Below are 20,565 nucleotides of genomic sequence, written 5' to 3'. Positions count from 1 at the left end.
ATGTTTCTTAACCCGTTCGTGGTCAACCATGTCACCTGACGTGTTAATGTTGTTACTCCCTCTGGTCAACCATGTCACCTGATGTGTTAATGTTGTTACTCCCTCTGGTCAACCATGTCACCTGATGTGTTAATGTTGTTACTCCCTCTGGTCAACCATGTCACCTGATGTGTTAATGTTGTTACTCCCTCTGGTCAACCATGTCACCTGATGTGTTATGTTGTTACTCCCTCTGGTCAACCATGTCATGTGATGTTTTATTATTTTTTTTTTTCCACGTGAATGAAATGCCTCTTGCGGTTTATAATTACGTTTATTGAAGTGTCAGGCATCTTTTCTCAAGTGATGACTTTATGTGCGGAAGTTTTATTGAGCATGCTTATACAGTATGGCACGTAGATGTCGACTTGGTGCTCTCACTGATGAGCAAATTCAGCTTCATTTCAGTGAAGAGGAGGGTGATACTGACAGTGAATCTACAATAGATGATAGTGATAAAGATGAAGATTATGGTTGGTATTATAAGACATTCTCGCTTCTCACATCAGCCATTTCTAAAGGCCAAAGAGGGGGTCAGTCGGGTTCTGGTGAGTGTTTCTTTAGGTTCACGGTACAGAAGAAGACTCACACTACCACCAGGGTCATAAAACTACCCCTGGAAATGCCCACAACTCCTAGGAAAGCCTTGTCAAATATGTGTAAAGGTCAAAGAGAGGGTCAGTCGGGTTCCAATGGGTGTTTCTTCAGGTTCACGGTACAGAAGAAGACTCACACTACCACCAGGGTCATAAAACTACCCCTGGAAATGCCCACAACTCCTACGAAAGCCTTGTCAAATATGTGTAAAGGTCAAAGAGAGGGTCAGTCGGGTTCCAATGGGTGTTTCTTTAGGTTCACGGTACAGAAGAAGACTCACACTACCACCAGGGTCATAAAACTACCCCTGGAAATGCCCACAACTCCTACGAAAGCCTTGTCAAATATGTGTTCTTGGACGGCGATACGTCTCGTTATACGACCCTATGTTTTTCAAGAAAGTGAATAAAGCCAATCAGCAAGTGGATTTGAATGTTACCCAGCAGACACAACAGCAGCTGACTACTCCTCAAACATATGCTCTGGACCATCACCTACTCAACTATCTTCTCCACCTCCTTCCACCTCTAGGTGGTTATATCCACCACGTGGTGGCAGAATGAATGAAGATGGCAAGACGTCGGAGTTCATCAAGTGAAGATGAATGCAATGCGTCTCGTCCAAGAGTGACTCCCCCACCCGCCCGCGGTCTCACTCCAGCCAGACAGACGCCTTCCCGCCGATCCTGTTGGTCACGTGTTATGCCACATTTCATTTTTATGTTTCCTGTTCAGAATTACTGGCCTATTTTGAGACAAATTGTGTTCTTATAGCCTGGTAATACACTATCATAAGAATGTAGTGTTGTACAAAAGCAAACAGTTGTATTGCCACATTTCCTTTTTATGTTTACCATTCATAATTACTACTTTGAGACTAGTTGTGTTCTTATAGTGATACAATACCATAAGAATGTAGTGTTGTGCAAAAGAAAAACAATTGTTAGAGGAAGAGTTGAAAATAATATCTCGGTGGTGAGATTACGTCTGGCAGCGCCGCGCCACAGCTGCCACTTAAATGCTGGCGGGGCATTTAAGAAAAGGTAAGGAGGAAATTTCCATATTATTTTCTTTATGTGGAGATGGTTTTGGGTTCATTAGGCCAAAAATTTTGTTTTCCATTTTTCGTGACCAGGGGGAGTACACACATTGTAGCATAGGTAACCATGAATGGGTTAATGATCCCTCCAAGCAAGAAAAATGAGAAAAAAATCACCCCTCACACAAACCATTTCATAATATATATCAAAGCATTTGTGATCAGATTATGCATCATCTATTTTTGGGGGTTTATATCATGGCACAAATGTGGCCCGTCACTGCTACATGGTAAAGCCACAAATTTGGCCCATCGCTGCTACACGGTAAAGCCACAAATTTGGCCCGTCACTGCTACACGGTAAAGCCACAAATTTGGCCCGTCACTGCTACACGGTAAAGCCACAAATTTGGCCCGTCACTGCTACACGGTAAAGCCACAAATTTGGCCCGTCACTGCTACACGGTAAAGCCACAAATTTGGCCCGTCGCTGCTACACAGTAAAGCCACAAATTTGGCCCATCGCTGCTACACAGTAAAGCCACAAATTTGGCCCGTCGCTGCTACACAGTAAAGCCACAAATTTGGCCCGTCGCTGCTACACAGTAAAGCCACAAATTTGGCCCATCGCTGCTACCGGGTTAATCAAAATTCTCTGATGGCACCCTGAACAAATTTTAACAGATGTCGTTGTGTGTGTTTGTGATTACCGTGCCCGGCTCCGATACAAATCCCGTCATTCATTACGTAATGGCTGTGCTTGATCCCAGTGTTGCGTTTGCTCCTTAGTCCAGCTTGGTGTCATCCTCCTCACCTTCCCTTCGTATCTTCCTTTTTCTCTCCTCTCCCCCACCCTTATTCCATACCTTTCTCCTCCTCCTCTTCCTCCTCTTCCTCACCTTCCCTTCCTATCTTCCTTCTCCTATCCTCTCCCCCCCCATTATTCCATGTCTTTCTCCTCCTCCTCCTCCTCCTCTTCTCTCCGTACCATTAGTGTTTAGCCGGCGTATTTTTTTCTCATTACGTATTACTGTTTCCTGCCCTTGAGCTGCTTCCTTTGCTGTAAAAAAGAAAACATCATTGTGTGCATAGCCTAATCGTGTTTTTCCTTTACGCAAGCCTAACGCCGCCTCATCTTTCAGTGTAGTCTCGTGTGTGTGTGTGTGTGTGTGTGTGTAGTTAGCGTCCATTGTTGATATTTTAGGCTGTAGTTTTCTTACGTAGGCAAAACGACACCTCTCTGTTTCCGCCGTAGCCTCCCCCCGTGTCTGTGTCCTTCTCTTGTCGTGGTAACTGTTATGAGTGTGTAGTGTTCGTGTCAGTGTTGTTGTTGTTGTTGTTGGTGCGTATGATATTGTAGCTTTTTTTTTTTTTGCGTAATGTTTTTTTTTTTTTTTGCGTTTTTTTAATGTTTTCTTTTTTTTTTATTTATGTAATGTGTGTTTTTTTATGTAATGTTTTCTTTTTTCATGTAATTTTTTTTCCGTAATTTTTAATTTTTTACATGTTTTCTTCTTTTTACGTAAATTTGTTTCTCATAATGTTTTCTTTTTTTCTTTTTTACGAAAGTTTTTTTTCGTAATGTTTTCTTTTTTCTTTTCTTTTTCACGTATTGTTTTTTTTCATGTAATGTTTTCTTTTTCTCTTTTATTTACATGTTTTCTTTTATATTTTTTTTGTAGTGTCTTATTACGTAATGTTTTCTCACTTTCCTGGTTTTTTATGTAATGTTTTATTCTTTTTTTCTATCAGCTGTTAAGTGCGTAAGGCTGAATGTTTTGAGGTCTCTTAGTACCGAAGTGAAGTGTGGATTTATTTATTTATTTTTTAATGCGTATGTAAATGTTTTCAGCTTCTTTTTTTGGATGTAAGATTTCATTGATTTGTTTCCTTTTATTATTTGGTCATTTCCTTTTTTTTATATATATTTTCAACTTCTGTTTTAATTTATTCTTTATCATATTTTGTTATTTTTTTATTTATTATTATTTGTTACTTTTTTTTTATCCATTATTATCATTATTAAACTTTTTATAGAATTTTTTACTTCCCTTTTTGTCTCCTTTACATTACCTCAATTTTTCTTTTCTTAAATTTATATAGTATTAGCAACATTTAGGAGCATCAGTACAATTTAACAATGATATTTTTTCCATTAATAATCTTAGTTCTTTTCAGTTTTCTGTACATAAACTACATAGCTACGTAACCTATTCTTTTCCACTACGTAAACTTCTTCATTCACAAGCAGGGCTGTATCATAAGAGGGGGAAGGTTCTTAGGACACATCATCAACTTAAGACACACAAATGCACTTCATCTTCTTCACGTCAAGCCTTCAATACGTAACCTGGGCTCGGAGGCTGCATTCGGCCTTTTCTGTGCTTTGATCCACTTAGTACTCACATCAGTAAGGCTGTATCATAAGAGGGGGAAGGTTCTTAGGACACACAAATGCACTTCATCATCTTCACGTCAAGCCTTCAATACGTAACCTGGGCTCGGAGGCTGCATTTGGTCATTTCTGTGCATCGATCCACTTAGTACTCACATCAGTAAGGCTGTTTCATAAGAGGGGGAAGATACTTAGGACACATCATTGACTGAAAACACACAAATGCACTTCATCTTCTTCACGTCAAGCCTTCAATACGTAACCTGGGCTCGGAGGCTGCATTCGGTCATGTCTGTGCATCGATCCACTTAGTACTCACATCAGTAAGGCTGTTTCATAAGAGGAGGAAGATACTTAGGACACATCATCGACTTAAAACACACAAATGCACTTCATCTTCTTCACGTCAAGCCTTCAATACGTAACCTGGGTTTGGAGGCTGCATTGGGTCATTTCTGTGCATCAATCCTCTTAGTACTCACATCAATAAAGAAATTATCGTAAACAGCATTGACGCCTTGAAATTAAATAGCGCTAAGATAACACAGGATAGTTTAAGACATAACAAAGACAAGAGAAGATGGCGCCACTATAAACACTTGCCTGCGCCATGACGGGCTGGGGCCGAACACCATCCAACCCCCTCAAGCAAGCCTAATGGCACTACGGGCATAGACGTAAAAAAAATAAAAAAATCAAACCAAGAAATGCCAGTGGTCAGGACATTTACAGAGGAGAGAGGACAGGAGGTGGATACAAAGACTGACAGACTGGGAAATGGTTACGATCAGGACACATATGTAAGAGAGAGAGAGAGAGAGAGAGAGAGAGAGAGAGAGAGAGAGAGAGAGAGAGAGGACAGCAGGGGGACAAAAAGAATGACAGACTGAGAAATGACTTTGGCTTCGTAATATAATGCAATGTAAGGTTTTGATAGTGTTCGCGCGACATGAAGGGTCAGTCGCAGCCGTTACGTAAAGGTTGTGATTCGTAATTATTATTTTCTGCATCATTTCACTCCATTATTTTAAGTACATACTCACTTACATGGTCATTATATCCCTTACTACTACCAACACTACTACTACTACTACTACTACTATTACTACTGATACTAATACTTTTCATACTACTATAACTACTATTATTTCTACCAATACTAATGCAGTAATAATAATAATAATAATAATAATAATAATGTGTTTAGCCATTAAGGAAAACTTGACTATACACATAATTTTAGGGTTAACTCATATAGATTAATACCCAACACAATGGTACACTTACAAAATACACCAGCCGGAGGGACAGACAGACTCGCTAAATACGGCAGTGTAAACAATTGATGTGTGGGTAGTTAGCTGTTGGAAAGAAGAAGAAAATAACGATGATAATAATAATAGTAAAGTTAAATTCCAAAACAGCGAGAAAAGATCATAATACTGAAAAATAAAAAATAAAAAAGACTGACTGGGTAGAGAATCAAACCTAGGCCTATGGATTCATTGTTTGGGGGCTGGAGGGTTATAATTGTCTACCTTTAAATATTCAGACTTTACTCAACCCCCCAAAAGTCCAAAACAGCGAGAAACGGTCATAACACTAAAAAAAAAAAAAGGGGGGGGGGGACCATGGATTCATTGTTTGGGGGCGTGGAGGGTTATAATTGTCTACCTTTAAATATTCAAACTTTACTCAACCCCCCAAAAGTCCAAAACAGCGAGAAACGGTCATAACACTGAAAAAAAAAAAAGGACCCATGGATTCATTGTTTGGGGGCTGGAGGGTTATAATTGTCTACCTTTAAATATTCAAACTTTACTCAACCCCCCAAAAGTCCAAAACAGCGAGAAACGGTCATAACACTGGAAAAAAAATAAAAAACGCCCGTGGATTCATTGTTTGGGGGCGTGGAGGGTTATAATTGTCTACCTTTAAATATTCAAACTTTACTCAACCCCCCAAAAGTCCAACACAGCGAAAAATGGTCATAAAACTGAAAAAAAAAAAAGGCCTATGGATTCATTGCTTGGGGGCGTGGAGGGTTATAATTGTCTACCTTTAAATATTCAAACTTTACTCAACCCCCCTAAAAGTCCAACACAGCGAGAAACGGTCATAAAACTGAAAAAAAAAAAAGGACCATGGATTCATTGTTTGGGGGCGTGGAGGGTTATAATTGTCTACCTTTAAATATTCAAACTTTACTCAACCCCCTAAAAGTCCAAAACAGCGAGAAACGGTCATACACTTCAAAATTCAGGTCCACCTCAAACAGCACTAATGAAGAACCGTCACCTGAACCCAAATGTGAAAACGACCACAAGAATAAAACACCCCATTAGGTCATACTCAAACAAGGTACATAAAGGAACCGTTGCCCTGATCCAAACATACGAAGATACAGATACGGGTAACTCTTGATTTAAGCGAGTATTGTGTCCTTGAAGAGGTCGCGTAAATCAAAAACAATGTAAATCAAACAAGAGGTAGGTTTCTAGTGAAAAATAAATATTCACTTCATTTAGTGGAAAGAGAGAGAGAGCAGTCTGGTACCGTACCGCATAGCTGGTACCGTTAGTATTGGTTGAGTAGTTGAGTAGCGTGGCAGCGTGGGTACTGTATTGTTGTTCAAGTGGTGCGTGGGAAGAACTGACCTCAGCTGTGTGGCCGCGGCGCCGTGTGAGTCCAGTTGCATGAGACATCTGGTGGCCACTCCGTAAAATATCGCATATGAGTGAAAAAACGTGTAAATTAAACATTTATATGGATTTTGGACCACACGTTATTTAAAAAACGCGTAAACCAAACACGCGTAAATCGAGAGTTACCTACAATATACAGACATGAACAGTATATTCAGGAGACGAAGGATCTCATCTCGCCCTCAGCCAGTGTGGGGGTGTTCACAAGACAGACGCAAACAAACCCAAAACCAACAATTAGGTCAAAATCAAACAAGGCACAAAAATGAACCATCTCACCGACCCCAAACAAACACCTCCCTTGCCACCCCATTACACACCCTCCCCCCCCACAGTGGTCCCTTCGCTCTGCTGCCTTGTGGGAACGGCATTCTTGACCTCCCCTTCCGAGGCCTCCGTGGGGCATACTATAGAAGGTACACGCCAGAGAGAGAGAGAGAGAGAGAGAGGTGGGGGAGGGGTAAGGGGTCAGTGGGGTTGTTTGTGCGTGTGTGTGTTTGTTTGTATACTGTGCTCTCTCTCTCTTTCTCTCTCTGTCTCTCTCTCTCTCCTCCACCTCCTCTTAAGTTTTTTTTCGCATATTTTCCTCCTCCTCTTCCTCTTTTTTTTAAATTTTTCTTGTATTCTCCTTCTCTTCCTTCTTATCTCTTCCTCCTCCTCCTCTTCTTTTCTACCTTTCCTTCCTTCTCTCCTCCTCCTCCTCCTCCTCCTCCTCCTCTGCCTTTTCTTTTTTTATCTACATTTTCTACTCTTCCTTTTTCTCTCTTCCTCCCCTCCTCTTCCTCCTATGTGTGTGTTTTTTTCTCATTTTCTGCTCTTCCTTCTTATCTTCCTCTTCTTCATCTCCTCCTTCATCTTCTCCTCCTCCTCCTCCTCTTCCTCCTTTTTTATCCAAATTTTCTTCCTCTCTTCCTTTTCCTCCTATGGGTTTTTTTTCTCATTTTCTGCTCTTCCTTCTTCTCTTCCTCCTCTTCCTCCTCCTCCTCCTCCTCCTCCTCTTCCTCCTCCTCATTGTTATTGGTGTTGTCATTTTTCGACTTTTAGAAGAAGAGTTTGTTGCCCGGAATGATGATCTTTTTTTTTTTTTAAGCGACTCGGAAATCTGCCCGAGTTTATATTTTTCTGTTGTTGTTGTTGTTTTTTTGTACTTTCTCACAACTTTTTTGGGATAGTTTTGTTAGTTTGATTTATTTATTTTTTTCCTCTAGATGGCACCGTATTTTTTTTTTTTTTTTTTTTTTTTTTTCCTCTCTGGGTCGTATATGTGTGTGTAGACATTGCATCTATGTATACACACCTATGCGCACACACTTACACGCACACACACATACATACATACATACACACACATACATACATATATATCTTTAAATTCCACTGTCTTTGTCTCTCTTTGTCTATCTGTTTATATCTGTGTCTCTCTCTCTCTCTCTCTCTCTCTCTCTCTCAAGCATAAACTACCACCACTACCAATACTACTACTACTACTACTACTACTACCACTGTTACCAATTAAACCACCAGCACTGCACTGTTACCACACCTCTCACCACCATCACCACCACCACCACCACCACTGCATGAATTGTAAGAGTAATGAGGGGGAGAGGGGGGAAGGGGAGAGGGTGGGGAAGAGGTGGGAAGGGAGGGGGAGGTGGTGGTGGAGTGAGCCTTTCCTCTCTCTCCTCCCCCTCTTTTCTTCCTTACCTGTTCTGTCCCTCCTCCTCCATCTTCCCGAGTTCTCCCCCCTCCTCAATCTCCTCCTTCAGTATTTATATATTGTAAGGGGTAGGAGCATGTACTTCTGATGTTATGTATAATGTATGTGTAGGAGAGAGAGAGAGAGAGAGAGAGAGAGAGAGAGAGAGAGAGAGAGAGAGAGATTTAGCTAACTCTTGCATTGGAAAGTTGGCGTCTGAATAAACAAAGAAATATGAGGATTATTAAAGGGGTGTGGAGAGAGAGAGAGAGAGAGAGAGAGAGAGAGAGAGAGAGAGTCCGCTATCAACTTAATTCATTAACTGATTCTTTTCTCCCCTTCACTCCCTCCAACCCCCAACCCCTCCCTTTCAACCTCAACCCCACCTCACTCAACTCCACTTAACCTAACCTAATCTAACCTTCAACCCTGCCTAACTTAACCTAACCTATCCAAACACAATCCTTAACCCCACCAAACTAAACCTAACCTAACTCAACCAAACCAAACCTAACCAAACTCAACCGAACCAAACCAAATCCATAACCCCACCAAACCAAACCTAACCTAACCTAACTCAACCAAATCCCAACCAAACCCCACCAAACCAAACCAAACCCAATCCTCATCCTAAACCCCACCAAACCAAACCCAACCTAACCTAACCTAACCTAACCCAACCTAACCTAACCTAACCTAACCCAACCTAACCTAACCTAACCCAACCTAACCTAACCTAACCTAACCACCCACCACCAAACAACCACCACAACACCAACAGAAAACCCAAACCACTACACCAACCCCCAACCCCCACCACAACCCCAACCCCAAACCAAGAACCCCCTGGTGGGCTGGTTCGGCTCCATCAACTACTCCAACCAGAACAGCACCCCGCCACCCCCTACCCCTCAACCCGCCCCCCAGCCCCAGACACAGCATGACCCGAGCGCGGATGACTTCCCAGTTATCGACGACCCCGAGAATATGACGACTCTATGGCCGGATGACCCCGACTCAGGGCATCCGTTCACCAAGGCGGCGCTGCAGGGGGACATCGCAACCGTCAGGGACTATGTGGCTCGGCAGACATTTGACCCGGCATCGAAGAAGGCCCAGCACGCACTATTGGTTGCCTGCAGGACGGGTGAGTTTGTGTGTGTGTGTGTGTGTGTGTTTGTGCGTGGCGGGGTGGGGGTAGTAAGGGTAAGGTTACAGTGTGGGCAAGGGGTGTTTTTGTTTGTGTGTTTGTTTTGAGGGTTGGCTGGGTATAAGGAGTGGTGTGTTTGTGTGTGCGTGTGTGTATGTTTAGGGGGGGATGGGGGTAGTAAGGGTAACATTTCAGTGTGGGCAAGGGGTGTTTTTGTTTGTGTGTTTGTTTTGGGGGTTGGCTGGGTATGAGGAGTTGTTTGTTTGTGTTTGTGTGTGTGGGGGGGTTAGTAAAGGTAACATTTCTGTGTGGGCAAGGGGTGTTTTTGTTTGTGTGTTTGTTTTGGGGGTTGGCTGGGTATGAGGAGTGGTGTGTTTGTATGTGTGTGTGTGTGTGTGTGTGTGTTTGTATGTGTGTGTGTGTGTGTGTGTATGTATTTACCTAGTTGTATTTACCTAGTTGTAATTTTACAGGGCCTGGGCTTACGCTCGTGTGGTCCCGTCTCCGTATCTATAATTATCCAACCTTTCCTTGAAGCTCTGCACACTCTTCGCCGACACTATTTCTTCACTTAGTCTGTTCCAAACCTCTATATTTCTTTGAGGGAAGCTATATTTCTTTATGTCTTGAGCATCTTCCCTTCCTCAACTTTTACTATGTCCTCTAGTGTTCCTGCTGAAGGTTCCTCTCTTAGTAGCAATTTCTCGTTATCTACTTCTTCCATTTTACTCAATATCCTGTATATTTGTATTAGGTCTCCTCTTTCCCTTCTTTGTTCTAGTGTTGGTAAGTCCATTTCCTTTAGTCTCTCTTCATATGTCATTCCCAGGAACCATTTGTGTTGCCATCCTCTGTATTCTTTCTAGTTTTTATGTGTTTCTTCATATGTGGAGAGCACACTGTTTCTGCGTATTCTAGTTTAGGTCTGATCATAGTAGTAATTATTTTTTTCATAATTTCTTTGCCCATGTAGTGGAATGCTATGCCTATATTTCTCACCATGTTATATGTATCACCGAAGATCCGATTTATATGACTTCCTGGTTGCATATAATCTTGCATTATTACTCCCAGGTCTCTCTCTTCGTTTACTTTCTTTAATATTTCCCCATCTCCCATTTTATATGTCCATTTTGGTCTTTCTACACTTCTTCCCATTTCCATAACATGACATTTCTTCACGTTGAGTTTCATCCCCCATTTCTGACTCCATTTCCAAATCTTGTTTAGGTCTTCTTGCAGCTCCTTGCAGTCTTCACTGTTTCTTATATGTCTTTGCAGTTTAGCATCATCTGCAAACAGGCTCATGTAGCTGTTTATTCCCTCTGGCATATCATTAATATAGACTAGGAAGAGTACTGGTGCTAAAACCGACCACTGGGGCACTCCACTTTCCACCGCTCTCCATTCCGATCTAGTGTCCTTAACCACTGTTCTCATCTCTCTTCCTCTTAAGTAGCTTTCCATCCAGCACTTCATTTTCCCTCTCAATCCTCCTTTATTTTCTAGTTTCCACAGCAGTCTTGAATGTGGAACTTTGTCAAATGCCTTCATTAAGTCCAGGTAATTGCAATCCACCCATCCGTCTCTTTCCTGTAATTTGTCTGTCACTCTTGAGTTAAAGCTCAGCAAGTCTGTCACACATGAGCGGCCTTTCCTAAACCCATATTGATTGTTTGTGATTAGATTATGTTCTTCTAGAAATCTCATCCATTGTTCTTTTATTAATTTCTCACATATTTTACATACTTTTAGGGGTTCTTCCTTTTTTCCACTTTTGTATATAGGTACCACTTCCGCCCTCTTCCACTCCCTAGGCACTGTGCCATTTTTTTATTGAGCACCTAGTGATGTCATATATCGGTGTGTTTGTGTGTATGTGTGTGTGTGGGGGGGGGTTAGTAAGGGTAAGGTTTCATTGTGGGCAAGGGGTGTTTTTGTTTGTGTGTTTGTTTTGGGGGTTGGCTGGGTATGAGGAATTGTGTGTTTGTATGTGTGTGTGTGTGTGTGTGTGTGTTTGTGTGGCAGGGTGGGGGTAGTGAAGGTAAGGTTTCAGTGTGGGCAAGGGGTGTTTTTGTTTGTGTGTTTGTTTTGGGGTTGACTGGGTATAAGGAGTTGTGTGTTTGTGTGTGTGTGTGTATGTGTGTGTGTTTAGGGGGGGGGGTTAGTAAGGGTAAGGTTACAGTGTCGGGGTGGGGTGTTTTTGTTTGTGTGTTTGTTTTGAGGTTAGCTGGGTATGAGGAATTGTGTGTGTGTGTGTGTGTTTGGGTGGGTTGGTAGCGAGGGTAAGGATTGAGTGTGGGTGAGGGCTTGTTTCACTTGTACGTGTGTGTGTTTGTTTGTGTGTCTGTTTGGGGGTTGGCTGGGTATTAGGAGTTGTGTGTGTGTGTGTGTTTGTGTGTGTAATGACTTATTTACTGATTTATTCCTCATGTTTCCTCCTCCCCATCACCATCAACACCACCGTCAACACCATCGTCAACACCATCATCAACACTATCCATCAACCCCAGGCAACGTGGAGATGACGAAGGTGCTGCTGGATGCTGGCGTGGATGTGCACTGCAGGGATGCCAAGTCTGGGTGGCAGCCTATCCACATCGCCACCTGTAAGTGTGTGTGTGTGTGTGCGTGTGTGTGTAAGTTAGTTTCATGTCATCGTATTTCATTTCTACTGTGTGTGTGTGTGTGTGTGTGTGTGTGTGTGTGTGTGTGTGTGTGTGTGTGTGTGTGTGTGTTTACCTAGTTTGAGTATACAGGATTAAAGTTATTCCCATGTTATTCTGTCTGTCTATATATCTAGTTTTGTGTGTGTGTGTGTGTGTGTGTGTGTGTGTTTATCTAGTTCTATTTACTCCTTTTTTTTTCCTTCTCAAACTTCCTTTCCTACCCCATAATAACACTCTATTCTCTTCAATCCCACTCAATCCGTTTTCTACCCAGTCAGTCCCCTTTCTTCCCAGCCAATCCTTTTCTTCCCCATTCTAATCCCCTGTCCCCCCAACCAATCCCTTTCCTTTGGTTCTAATCTTTTCTCTTTTCATTCAATGTCTTTCATCCTCTTTCTAATGCCCTTTCTTCCCCACCCAATCCCTTTCATCCTCCTTTAATCCCCTTTCTCCCAGCCAATCCTTTTCCTTTGGTTCTAATCTTTTCTCATCCTGGCCTCTTACAGACTCCTTATGTTCTTATGTTATGTTCAGTGCCTTTTCTCCTTTCTCTAACACCCTTTCTTCCCTACCCAATCCCTTTCCTCCTCCTTTAATCCCCCTTTCTCCCAGCCAATCCCATTCCTTTGGTTCTAATCCCCTTCCTCCGCAGACCGAGACCATGTGGCCGTGGTGGAAGCCCTGGCGATGCACGGGGAGTGGCGGCGAGGGGTGGCACTGGTGAGGTTCCGGGGTATCACCTGCAACCTCCTCCACCTCGCGGCGAACTTCGGTTGTCTGGCAGTTCTTCGGTACCTGTTGTCGCACACTGTCAGGCTGGGGTGAGTGGGGGTCTGGGGAGAGGGGTGAGCGAGAGGGAGTGGGAGGGAGTGTAGTGTGTGTGTGTGTGTGTGTGTGTGTGTGTGTGTGTGTGTGTATTTACCTAGTTGTGAAATACAGGAAAAGAGTCGTACCAGGCTCGTGCTGTCCCGTCTCCATAACGCTCATTATCCAGTTTGGCTTTAAATTCATTAAATGAGAAGAAGAGATTACATAACAACACTCCAATATCACCCTTATTTTGCACTAACACCCTAGTACACAACCTCACCCCTTTATCATGCATCAACACCCCATTACTTTTTTTTTTATATATATACCAGAGGAAACAGTTCAAGGGCATAAATAAAAAAAATAATGAAAAAATAAACACCCACGACTTACTGCTCCTGAATTACTTAACGTTCTGCACCCCAGGCTACACTTGGAGGTCCGAGACGCTGCCCACTGGACCGCGCTTCACCACGCCGCGTATGAAGGTCGCGCGCAGGCTGTCACACTCCTCCTGCAGGCCGGCGCCGACATCAACACGGCAGACCCCCATGTGAGTAGGACGAAATCAGTGTTGCCAGCTCAGAGGCATCGTAGCTTGGAAGGTTGAGATTGGTACTTTTATCTGGTAACACTAATTTTCGCTTGTATTTGGACGCCTCTCCTCCCGAAATTGACCTCTTTTGATTCTTTTTTAATAGGAGCAGCGAGTAGAGGGCTTTTTTTTATTATTGTTGCCTTTTTTTGTGCCCTTGAGCTGTCTCCTTTGTTGTAAAAAAAAATATTTCAAAACAATTTATGTATTTATGTAGGTTGAGATTGGTACTTTTATCTGGTAACACTAATTTTCGCTTGTATCTGGACGCCTCTCCTCCCGAAATTGACCTTTTTTGATTCTTTTTTAATAGGAGCAGCGAGTAGCGGGCTTTTTTTTTATTATTGTTTCCTTTTTTTGTGCCCTTGAGCTGTCTCCTTTGTTGTAAAAAAAAAATATTTCAAAATAATTTATGCATCTATTTATCTTTCCATCTGTATCTATCTATCTATCTATTATCTATACATTTATCTATCTTTTAAAGGTTGTAGGGGAAAACTCATGCTATCTATCTATCTATCCGTACACTATCTATCTTCATCCAGTTTCTCTATCTTTATCTTTCTTTATCTTAATCTCATTCATGCACTCTTTTTATCAAGTTTTTCCTTGCCAGACACTCATCTCTCTCTCTCTCTCTCTCTCTCTCTCTCTCTCTCTCTCTCTCTCTCTCTCTCTCTCTCTCTCTCTCTCTCTCTCGTATCACCACCACTGTTTTCCTGATTCAAAACCCCCATTTATCCAACCCCATTTTGCATTCCGTTCCACCAACCTCACTTTCCTAACCCAACCCCAATCCTCAGGGCGTCACCCCACTGCACGCCGCGGCCTACAATGACCACGTCCCCATTGTGAGGTTCCTGCTGACGCGCGGAGCCAACCCCAAGATGATTGTGAAGGCGCCCACGACCGGTATGTGAGGTTGAGGGCTGGGGGGGGGAGTTAGGTTAGGTTAGGTTTTGGCCTCCATTGGTATGTGAGGTCAGATGGGTTAGGTTAGGTTAGGTTGTTAACTATTGCTGTGTGGGGGTTAGGTTAGGTTGTGGGGTCTATTGCAGTGTGAGGTTGGGGGGCTGGGGTTAGGGGGGTTAGGTTAGGTTAGGTCTATTATTGCTATGTGAGGTTGGGTGCTGGGGTTAGGTTAGGTTAAGTTAGGTTTATTATTGCAATTTGAGGTTGGGGCCTGGGGTTAGTGGGGGTTAGGTTAGGTTTATTGCTATGTGAGGTTGGGGGCTGGGGTTAGTGGGGGTTAGGTTAGGTTTATTATGGCTATGTTAGGTTGGGGACTGAGGTCAGGGGGTTAGATTAGATTAGGTTGTGTATTACTGGTATGTGAGGTTGGGGATTAGGTTCGGCTATGGTGAGACTGGGGCTAGGGGATTAGGTTAGGTTAGGTTGTGTCCTCTGCTGCTATGTGAGGTTGGGAGGTTGAATTAAAGTGGTTAGTTTAGGTTAATTTGTCTACTATGGGTATGTGAGGTTGTGGGTTAAGTTAGCTTAGGTTAAGACTTTGTTAGATTAAGTTAGATTAGGTAAGGTTGTTTTTAGGTGAAGTTGGGTTGGATAAGAGGGGTTCAGAGGTTAAGGGCGAATGAGTTATGGGTGGTAGGGGGTTTAAATTAGGTTATTAGAGATAGGTTTTAGGCTTGTGGGGTTGGAAAAGAAAATAGAAATAGGTGAAGTTGGGTTGAATAGTAGGGGTTCAGAGGTTAAGTTAGGGGTGGTAGGGGGTTTAAATTAGGTTATTAGAGCTAGATTTTCGACTTGTGGGGTTGGAAAGGAAAATAGAAGGAGTTGTGGGGTTGGAAAGGAAAATAGAAAGACTTGTGGGGTTGGAAAGGAAAATAGAAAGGGTTGTGGGGTTGGAAAGGAAAATAGAAAGGGTTGTGGGGTTGACATTGGGGTGAAAAATATAAATTGATAAATATTACTTATAAATAAATTACTTGATTAATATTTTTTTCATATAGATAGTTAAATGTTCATAGCAAGTACATTGTTATCTAATTACTCCATGCAGGTAATTACATGAATATTTGTGTAATTATATAAAGTACTCTTATCTGCAGGGGTATTATTATTATTATTAAAATTAGTAGTATTAGTATTAGCATTAAAACAGAATTAACAATACTAACAGTGGTTGCCTGGCTTGTTTGTGTGTGTGTATGTGTGTGTGTGCGTGTGTGTGTCAGAGAGAGAGGGAGAGAGAGAAAGAAATGGTGATGAGAATGGTGGTAAGTGGTGGTGTGGTGGTGATGATGGTGGTGGTGGTGATGGTGATGGTTGTGGTGGTGATGGTTGTGACGGTGGTGGTGGTGGTGATGGTTGTGACGGTGATGGTGGTGGTGATGGTGGTGGTGATGGTGGTGGCGGCAAAAATTGAATGGGAGGAGGAAGGAAACAAGAAAGAAAGAAAGAGAGAAAGAAATGAAGGAAAGAAACATAACCAGAATAACAAAGAATAACAAAAGTGGAAATGGAAACAAAAATAACAAGCGCATGAAAGAAGTAAAAAAAAAAAAAAAACAGTAGAAAAAATAACACCGCCTGACCACTAACAACAACAACAACAACCAGCAACAACACTAACAACTAACATTAATAACACTAACCCTTACAACACCTCTCTTTCGGCCACCTCTTTGGATAACCTCATTCCAGCGATTCGGAAAGAAAAAAAAAATTGACCCCTCTTTCGGCCACCTCCTTGGATTCTTTTTAGGAGCAGCGAGTAGCGGGCTTTTTTTTATATTATTGATTCCCTTTTTGTGTGCCCTTGAGCTGTCTCCGTTGTTGTAAAAAAAAAACACGCTAACATAACCCCATTCCAGCGATTCGGAAAGAAAAAAATTGACCTCTCTTTCGGCCACCTCTTTGGATTCTTTATAGGAGCAGCAAGTAGTGGGCTTTTTTTTATATTATTGATTCCCTTTTTGTGTGCCCTTGAGCTGTCTCCGTTGTTGTAAAAAAAAAAACGCTAACATAACCTCATTCCAGCGATTCGGAAAGAAAAAAAAATTGACCCCTCTTTCGGCCACCTCCTTGGATTCTTTTTAGGAGCAGCGAATAGCGGGCTTTTTTTATATTATTGATTCCCTTTTTGTGTGCCCTTGAGCTGTCTCTGTTGTTGTAAAAAAAAACACGCTAACATAACCCCATTCCAGCCACTCGGAAAGAAAAAAAAATAGTCCGGACAATATGGCAACAGCTTACTTTCTCGATGGCCACTGACCTGCTTATCATAACAGCTGATTTTTCTTATTCATTTATTAGTATCGTTTTTTTTTACAGTAAAGGAATCATCCCTCTATTCACTTCATAATTGTCATGTTCTCTCCGCTATGCCATGCTAAAAAAAAGAAAAGAGAAAGAGATTTTGTGTTATGGTTTCCTCAGATTTCTTTCCTTCAACCAAAACACCAACCAAGGAATTTATTTTCATGTCATTTTTTGTGTTTGGTTCAAGTAAGTGCTTATGAACCAATTAAGTCTAAGTGTGAAACTGGCTATTATTAGGTCATGATGCATTTCTTTGATGTATTTTCACCTGTCAAGGACACATACACCAATACACAGGGTCAGGAATGGGATCAGATCGGCTTCACATCACCAACACATCGTAAATGGTCAGTAATTCCCAAAGAGTTCATGACGTAACCTCAAACTTCATGCCGTCACGATAAGCAGACTGGCGGTAAAGTAAGAGAAGATGGCGCCACTATAAACACTTGCCTGCGCCATGATGGGGTTGACACTAACACCCTAACCTCAACACCACAATCACCACCACCACCACCCACATCACCACCTCACAGGATCTCCACGACGCCGCCGCGCCAGCCATGCCGTCCTCCCCACCTCCTCCAACACCCTCAACCCCAACAACCTCGACGGTGTGGGAGCCTGGGGCGGGGGGGGCAGTGGCCGGGGGACGGGGCTGGGGGTGCGGACATCCTCCCTCGATAACTTATTCCGCCGGGGACAGAAATGGAGCCCAAACCAACCCCAGAGCTTGAGTCATCACCTCCAACCTCACCAAGCCATCCGCGGTAGCCTGACCTCGCTCTTTGACATCAGCCGGCGCACCCCACCCCCGCCCCCCCACGCCATCAAGGCTAAGTGGCTGGGGGAAAGCCTCTCCACCCCCCCCAGCCTCACTCTCACCCCACCGCCCCCCTCGTCCTTGCTCACCGCTGGCCTGTCGAATGAGTGGGGTGGCCCCGGGGGTCCGTGTACGCGCGAGTGTCCAACCTCTCGCTCCCTCCCGTCGTCGCACGCACATGGGAGGGTTAGAAAGACATCGCAGCTAGCCCTGGGTGTGTGTGCGTTTGTGTGTGTGTGTGTGTGTGTGTGTGTGTGTTAGTGTGCAATTTTTTAGTTTTTTTGTTTTCTTTGATTTTCCTCCTCCTCCTCCTCCTCCTCCATTCTCCTCCTCCTCTTCTTCCTCCTCCTCCTCCTCCTCCTCCTCCTCCTCAAGAATTGTAAGTATGTTTTTTTTATGTGAATTAACAACATATGTGGTGTGTGTGTGTGTGTGTGCGTGTGTTAATGTTTGTATTATGTATATCTAACAGTATTTTACCCCCTCTCTCTCTCTCTCTCTCTCTCTCTCTCTCTCTCTCTTTTTTACATGCTGCAAAAGATATCCTCTGCCGTAAGTACTGCATGAGTCTCTCTCTCTCGCTCTCTCTCTCGCTCTATCTCTAAATTTATCTAGTATACTGAAAATTCAAATAGTATCTCTTACACACACATATCTTTCTGTATTATCAAATTATTATTATTATTATTATTATTATTATTATTATTATTTATTTTTTTCCTCTAATAACTTCACCTGATATTTTGTGTAGTATAGAATGGCATGTCGAGGTGTTTTTATATATGTATTTGTTTGTTTGTTTGTTTGTTTTCTAGCCAGTGAAGAAAATATATAGTTTAGGAAGATGAATATAATAGAACACACACACACACACACACACACACACACACACACACACACTACCCATTCCCTCCCTCCCCCCCACACACACACATCTCTCCCACACTCTCTTCATCCCCCCCCACCTCACCCTCACACACACACACACACCCACACCCCACCCACCACCCACCCACTCACCCACCCACTCCACACACAGGCACGGAGAGAGGTCTGGAACGCGTCGAACCCATACTCAAATTCCACGTTGGCTCCACGCTCCTCCACTGGGCTTCCAACATGGGGTATGATGACCTGGTGGCGGATCTACTGGCCAGGGGGCTGTCGGTAAGTACTGGGGGCAGGCTGGGGCTGAGTGGGGCTGGGATAGTGTGTGTGGGAGGGTAGGAATGTCATAGGATTTTGGGAATGGGAGAGGGGTTATGGGTGGGGTGTCTGGGGAATGGGGGTTAAGGTAGGGGGTTGGGGTGTCTCAGGGGTTGGGGGAATCTTTTGAGGGGTTGGGGAAAAGGGGGAATGGGAGAGAGTTTGAATGTTTGGGTATCTGGAGGGATTGGGGTTAGGGAAGGAGGGTAGGGGATTGAGGTAGTGTGATGGGGAGTGGGGGGAAATGGGAGAGGGGTTAAGGGTTGGGATGTCTTGGGAACCGGGATTTGGGAAGGAGTATGGGTGTCTGGTTGACTGGGAAGGGTTTGGGGGTTGGGGTCCCTCTCCTTCCTCCCCCCCTGTTCACCTGCCACTCGCTCTGATCCCCTAGGTTGATGCCCCTGACCGCCTGGGCCGCACCCCCCTGGGCCTGGCCACTTGGGCGGGCCACACCAGCATCGTCAACACACTTCTTCAGGAGAACTCTACGCTGTCTGAAGATGGTGAGTGCGTGCAGGAAGTTGTGGTGGGGAGGGTTGTGGAGTCATGTGGGGGGTTCTGAGGTTATGGGAATGGATGTGGAGTTGTGCATGTGTGTGTGTGTGTGTGTGTGTGTTTACCTAGTTGTGACATACAGGAAAAGAGTTACGCTCGCGCTGTCCCGTCTCCATATCTGCTCTTGTCCAACTTTTCCTTAAAATCGTGTGTGTGTGTGTGTGTGTGTGTGTGTGTGTGTGTGTGTGTGTGTGTGTGTGTGTGTGTGTGTGTGTAGTTCACCCACCCATGGCCTGATCACGAGCTAGGTTCATCATCACCGGCATGTACCCTCCTGACCCGAGCAAGCTCATTATAGTTGATCTCTGGGTACTGCAAGGACCTTCACGCACCACACATCCCTTCCTACTTGCTCAAGGGGGGACAGTAGCTGCTTCTCTGTCTGTGGAAAACGTCCGGGCCTGAACAGGGTTTGAAACTCCGCCTGCTGGACCGTGAAGCCTGGCAGCGCAGAGATCTACCACTGAGCTACTGGAGTGATGTGTGTGTGTGTATTTACCTAGTTATAGTTTTACAGGGCCTGGGTGTTACGCTCGTGTGGTCCCGTCTCCGTATCTACATTTATCTAACTTTTCCTTAAAGCTTTGCACACTTTTCGCCGATACTACATCCTCACTTAGTCTGTTTCAAACCTCTATATTTCTTTGTGTGTGTGTGTGTGTGTGTGTGTGTGTGTGTACCTAGTTTTGACACACAGGAAGTGAGTTATGTTCGTTGGATCCCGCCTTTGTGTCTCAGTCGGTCAAATTTGCCGTAGATTCATGTAATGTTTTGCGCTGGACGATCACCTTGTCCCGGCCACTCCACGGCTCATGCATCTGTGTGGAAAACTGTGTTCTTCCATGTCCTTCTTCAAGTTGTTTCCATGTCCTCTTGTGGCTCCTCCATCCCATACACACACAGCTTCTCCATCCATTGCCCTGAACACCGCAGTCATTCCGCCTCTCTCTTCCTTCTTCCAAGCATGGCAGCACAACCCTTCCAGTCTTTCTTTGTGTGATA

At 43.6% G+C, this 20,565-nt stretch overlaps 1 protein-coding gene across 12 annotated transcripts in view; it reads left to right on the top strand.

Annotated features, from left to right (window-relative positions):
* LOC127006221 (uncharacterized) overlaps positions 1-20,565 on the top strand; it is a 45,310-nt gene that overhangs the window by 6,088 nt on the left and 18,657 nt on the right. For 10 of the 12 annotated variants that reach the window (XR_007759285.1, XR_007759284.1, XR_007759281.1 and 7 more), the window contains 9 exons: positions 7,110-7,190; positions 9,255-9,620; positions 12,137-12,232; positions 12,945-13,113; positions 13,529-13,655; positions 14,501-14,609; positions 17,516-18,016; positions 18,842-18,969; positions 19,400-19,511. Coding sequence is in view for 6 of the 12 variants with exons in the window: in XM_050875827.1 (XP_050731784.1) it covers positions 7,110-7,190; positions 9,255-9,620; positions 12,137-12,232; positions 12,945-13,113; positions 13,529-13,655; positions 14,501-14,609; positions 17,516-18,016; positions 18,842-18,969; positions 19,400-19,511 (1,689 nt within the window). In the remaining 6 variants the exon portion in view is untranslated. The remainder of the gene's footprint in view (positions 1-7,109; positions 7,191-9,254; positions 9,621-12,136; positions 12,233-12,944; positions 13,114-13,528; positions 13,656-14,500; positions 14,610-17,515; positions 18,017-18,841; positions 18,970-19,399; positions 19,512-20,565) is intronic. The other 2 variants (XM_050875829.1, XM_050875833.1) reach the window with 2 other exon arrangements.

The sequence above is a fragment of the Eriocheir sinensis genome, chromosome 32 (genome assembly GCF_024679095.1).
Source record: "Eriocheir sinensis breed Jianghai 21 chromosome 32, ASM2467909v1, whole genome shotgun sequence".
NCBI classification, from domain to species: Eukaryota; Metazoa; Arthropoda; class Malacostraca; order Decapoda; family Varunidae; genus Eriocheir; species Eriocheir sinensis.
The sequence above is the reverse complement of the archived record's forward strand: the minus strand, read 5'-3'. Positions and strand labels throughout refer to the sequence as shown.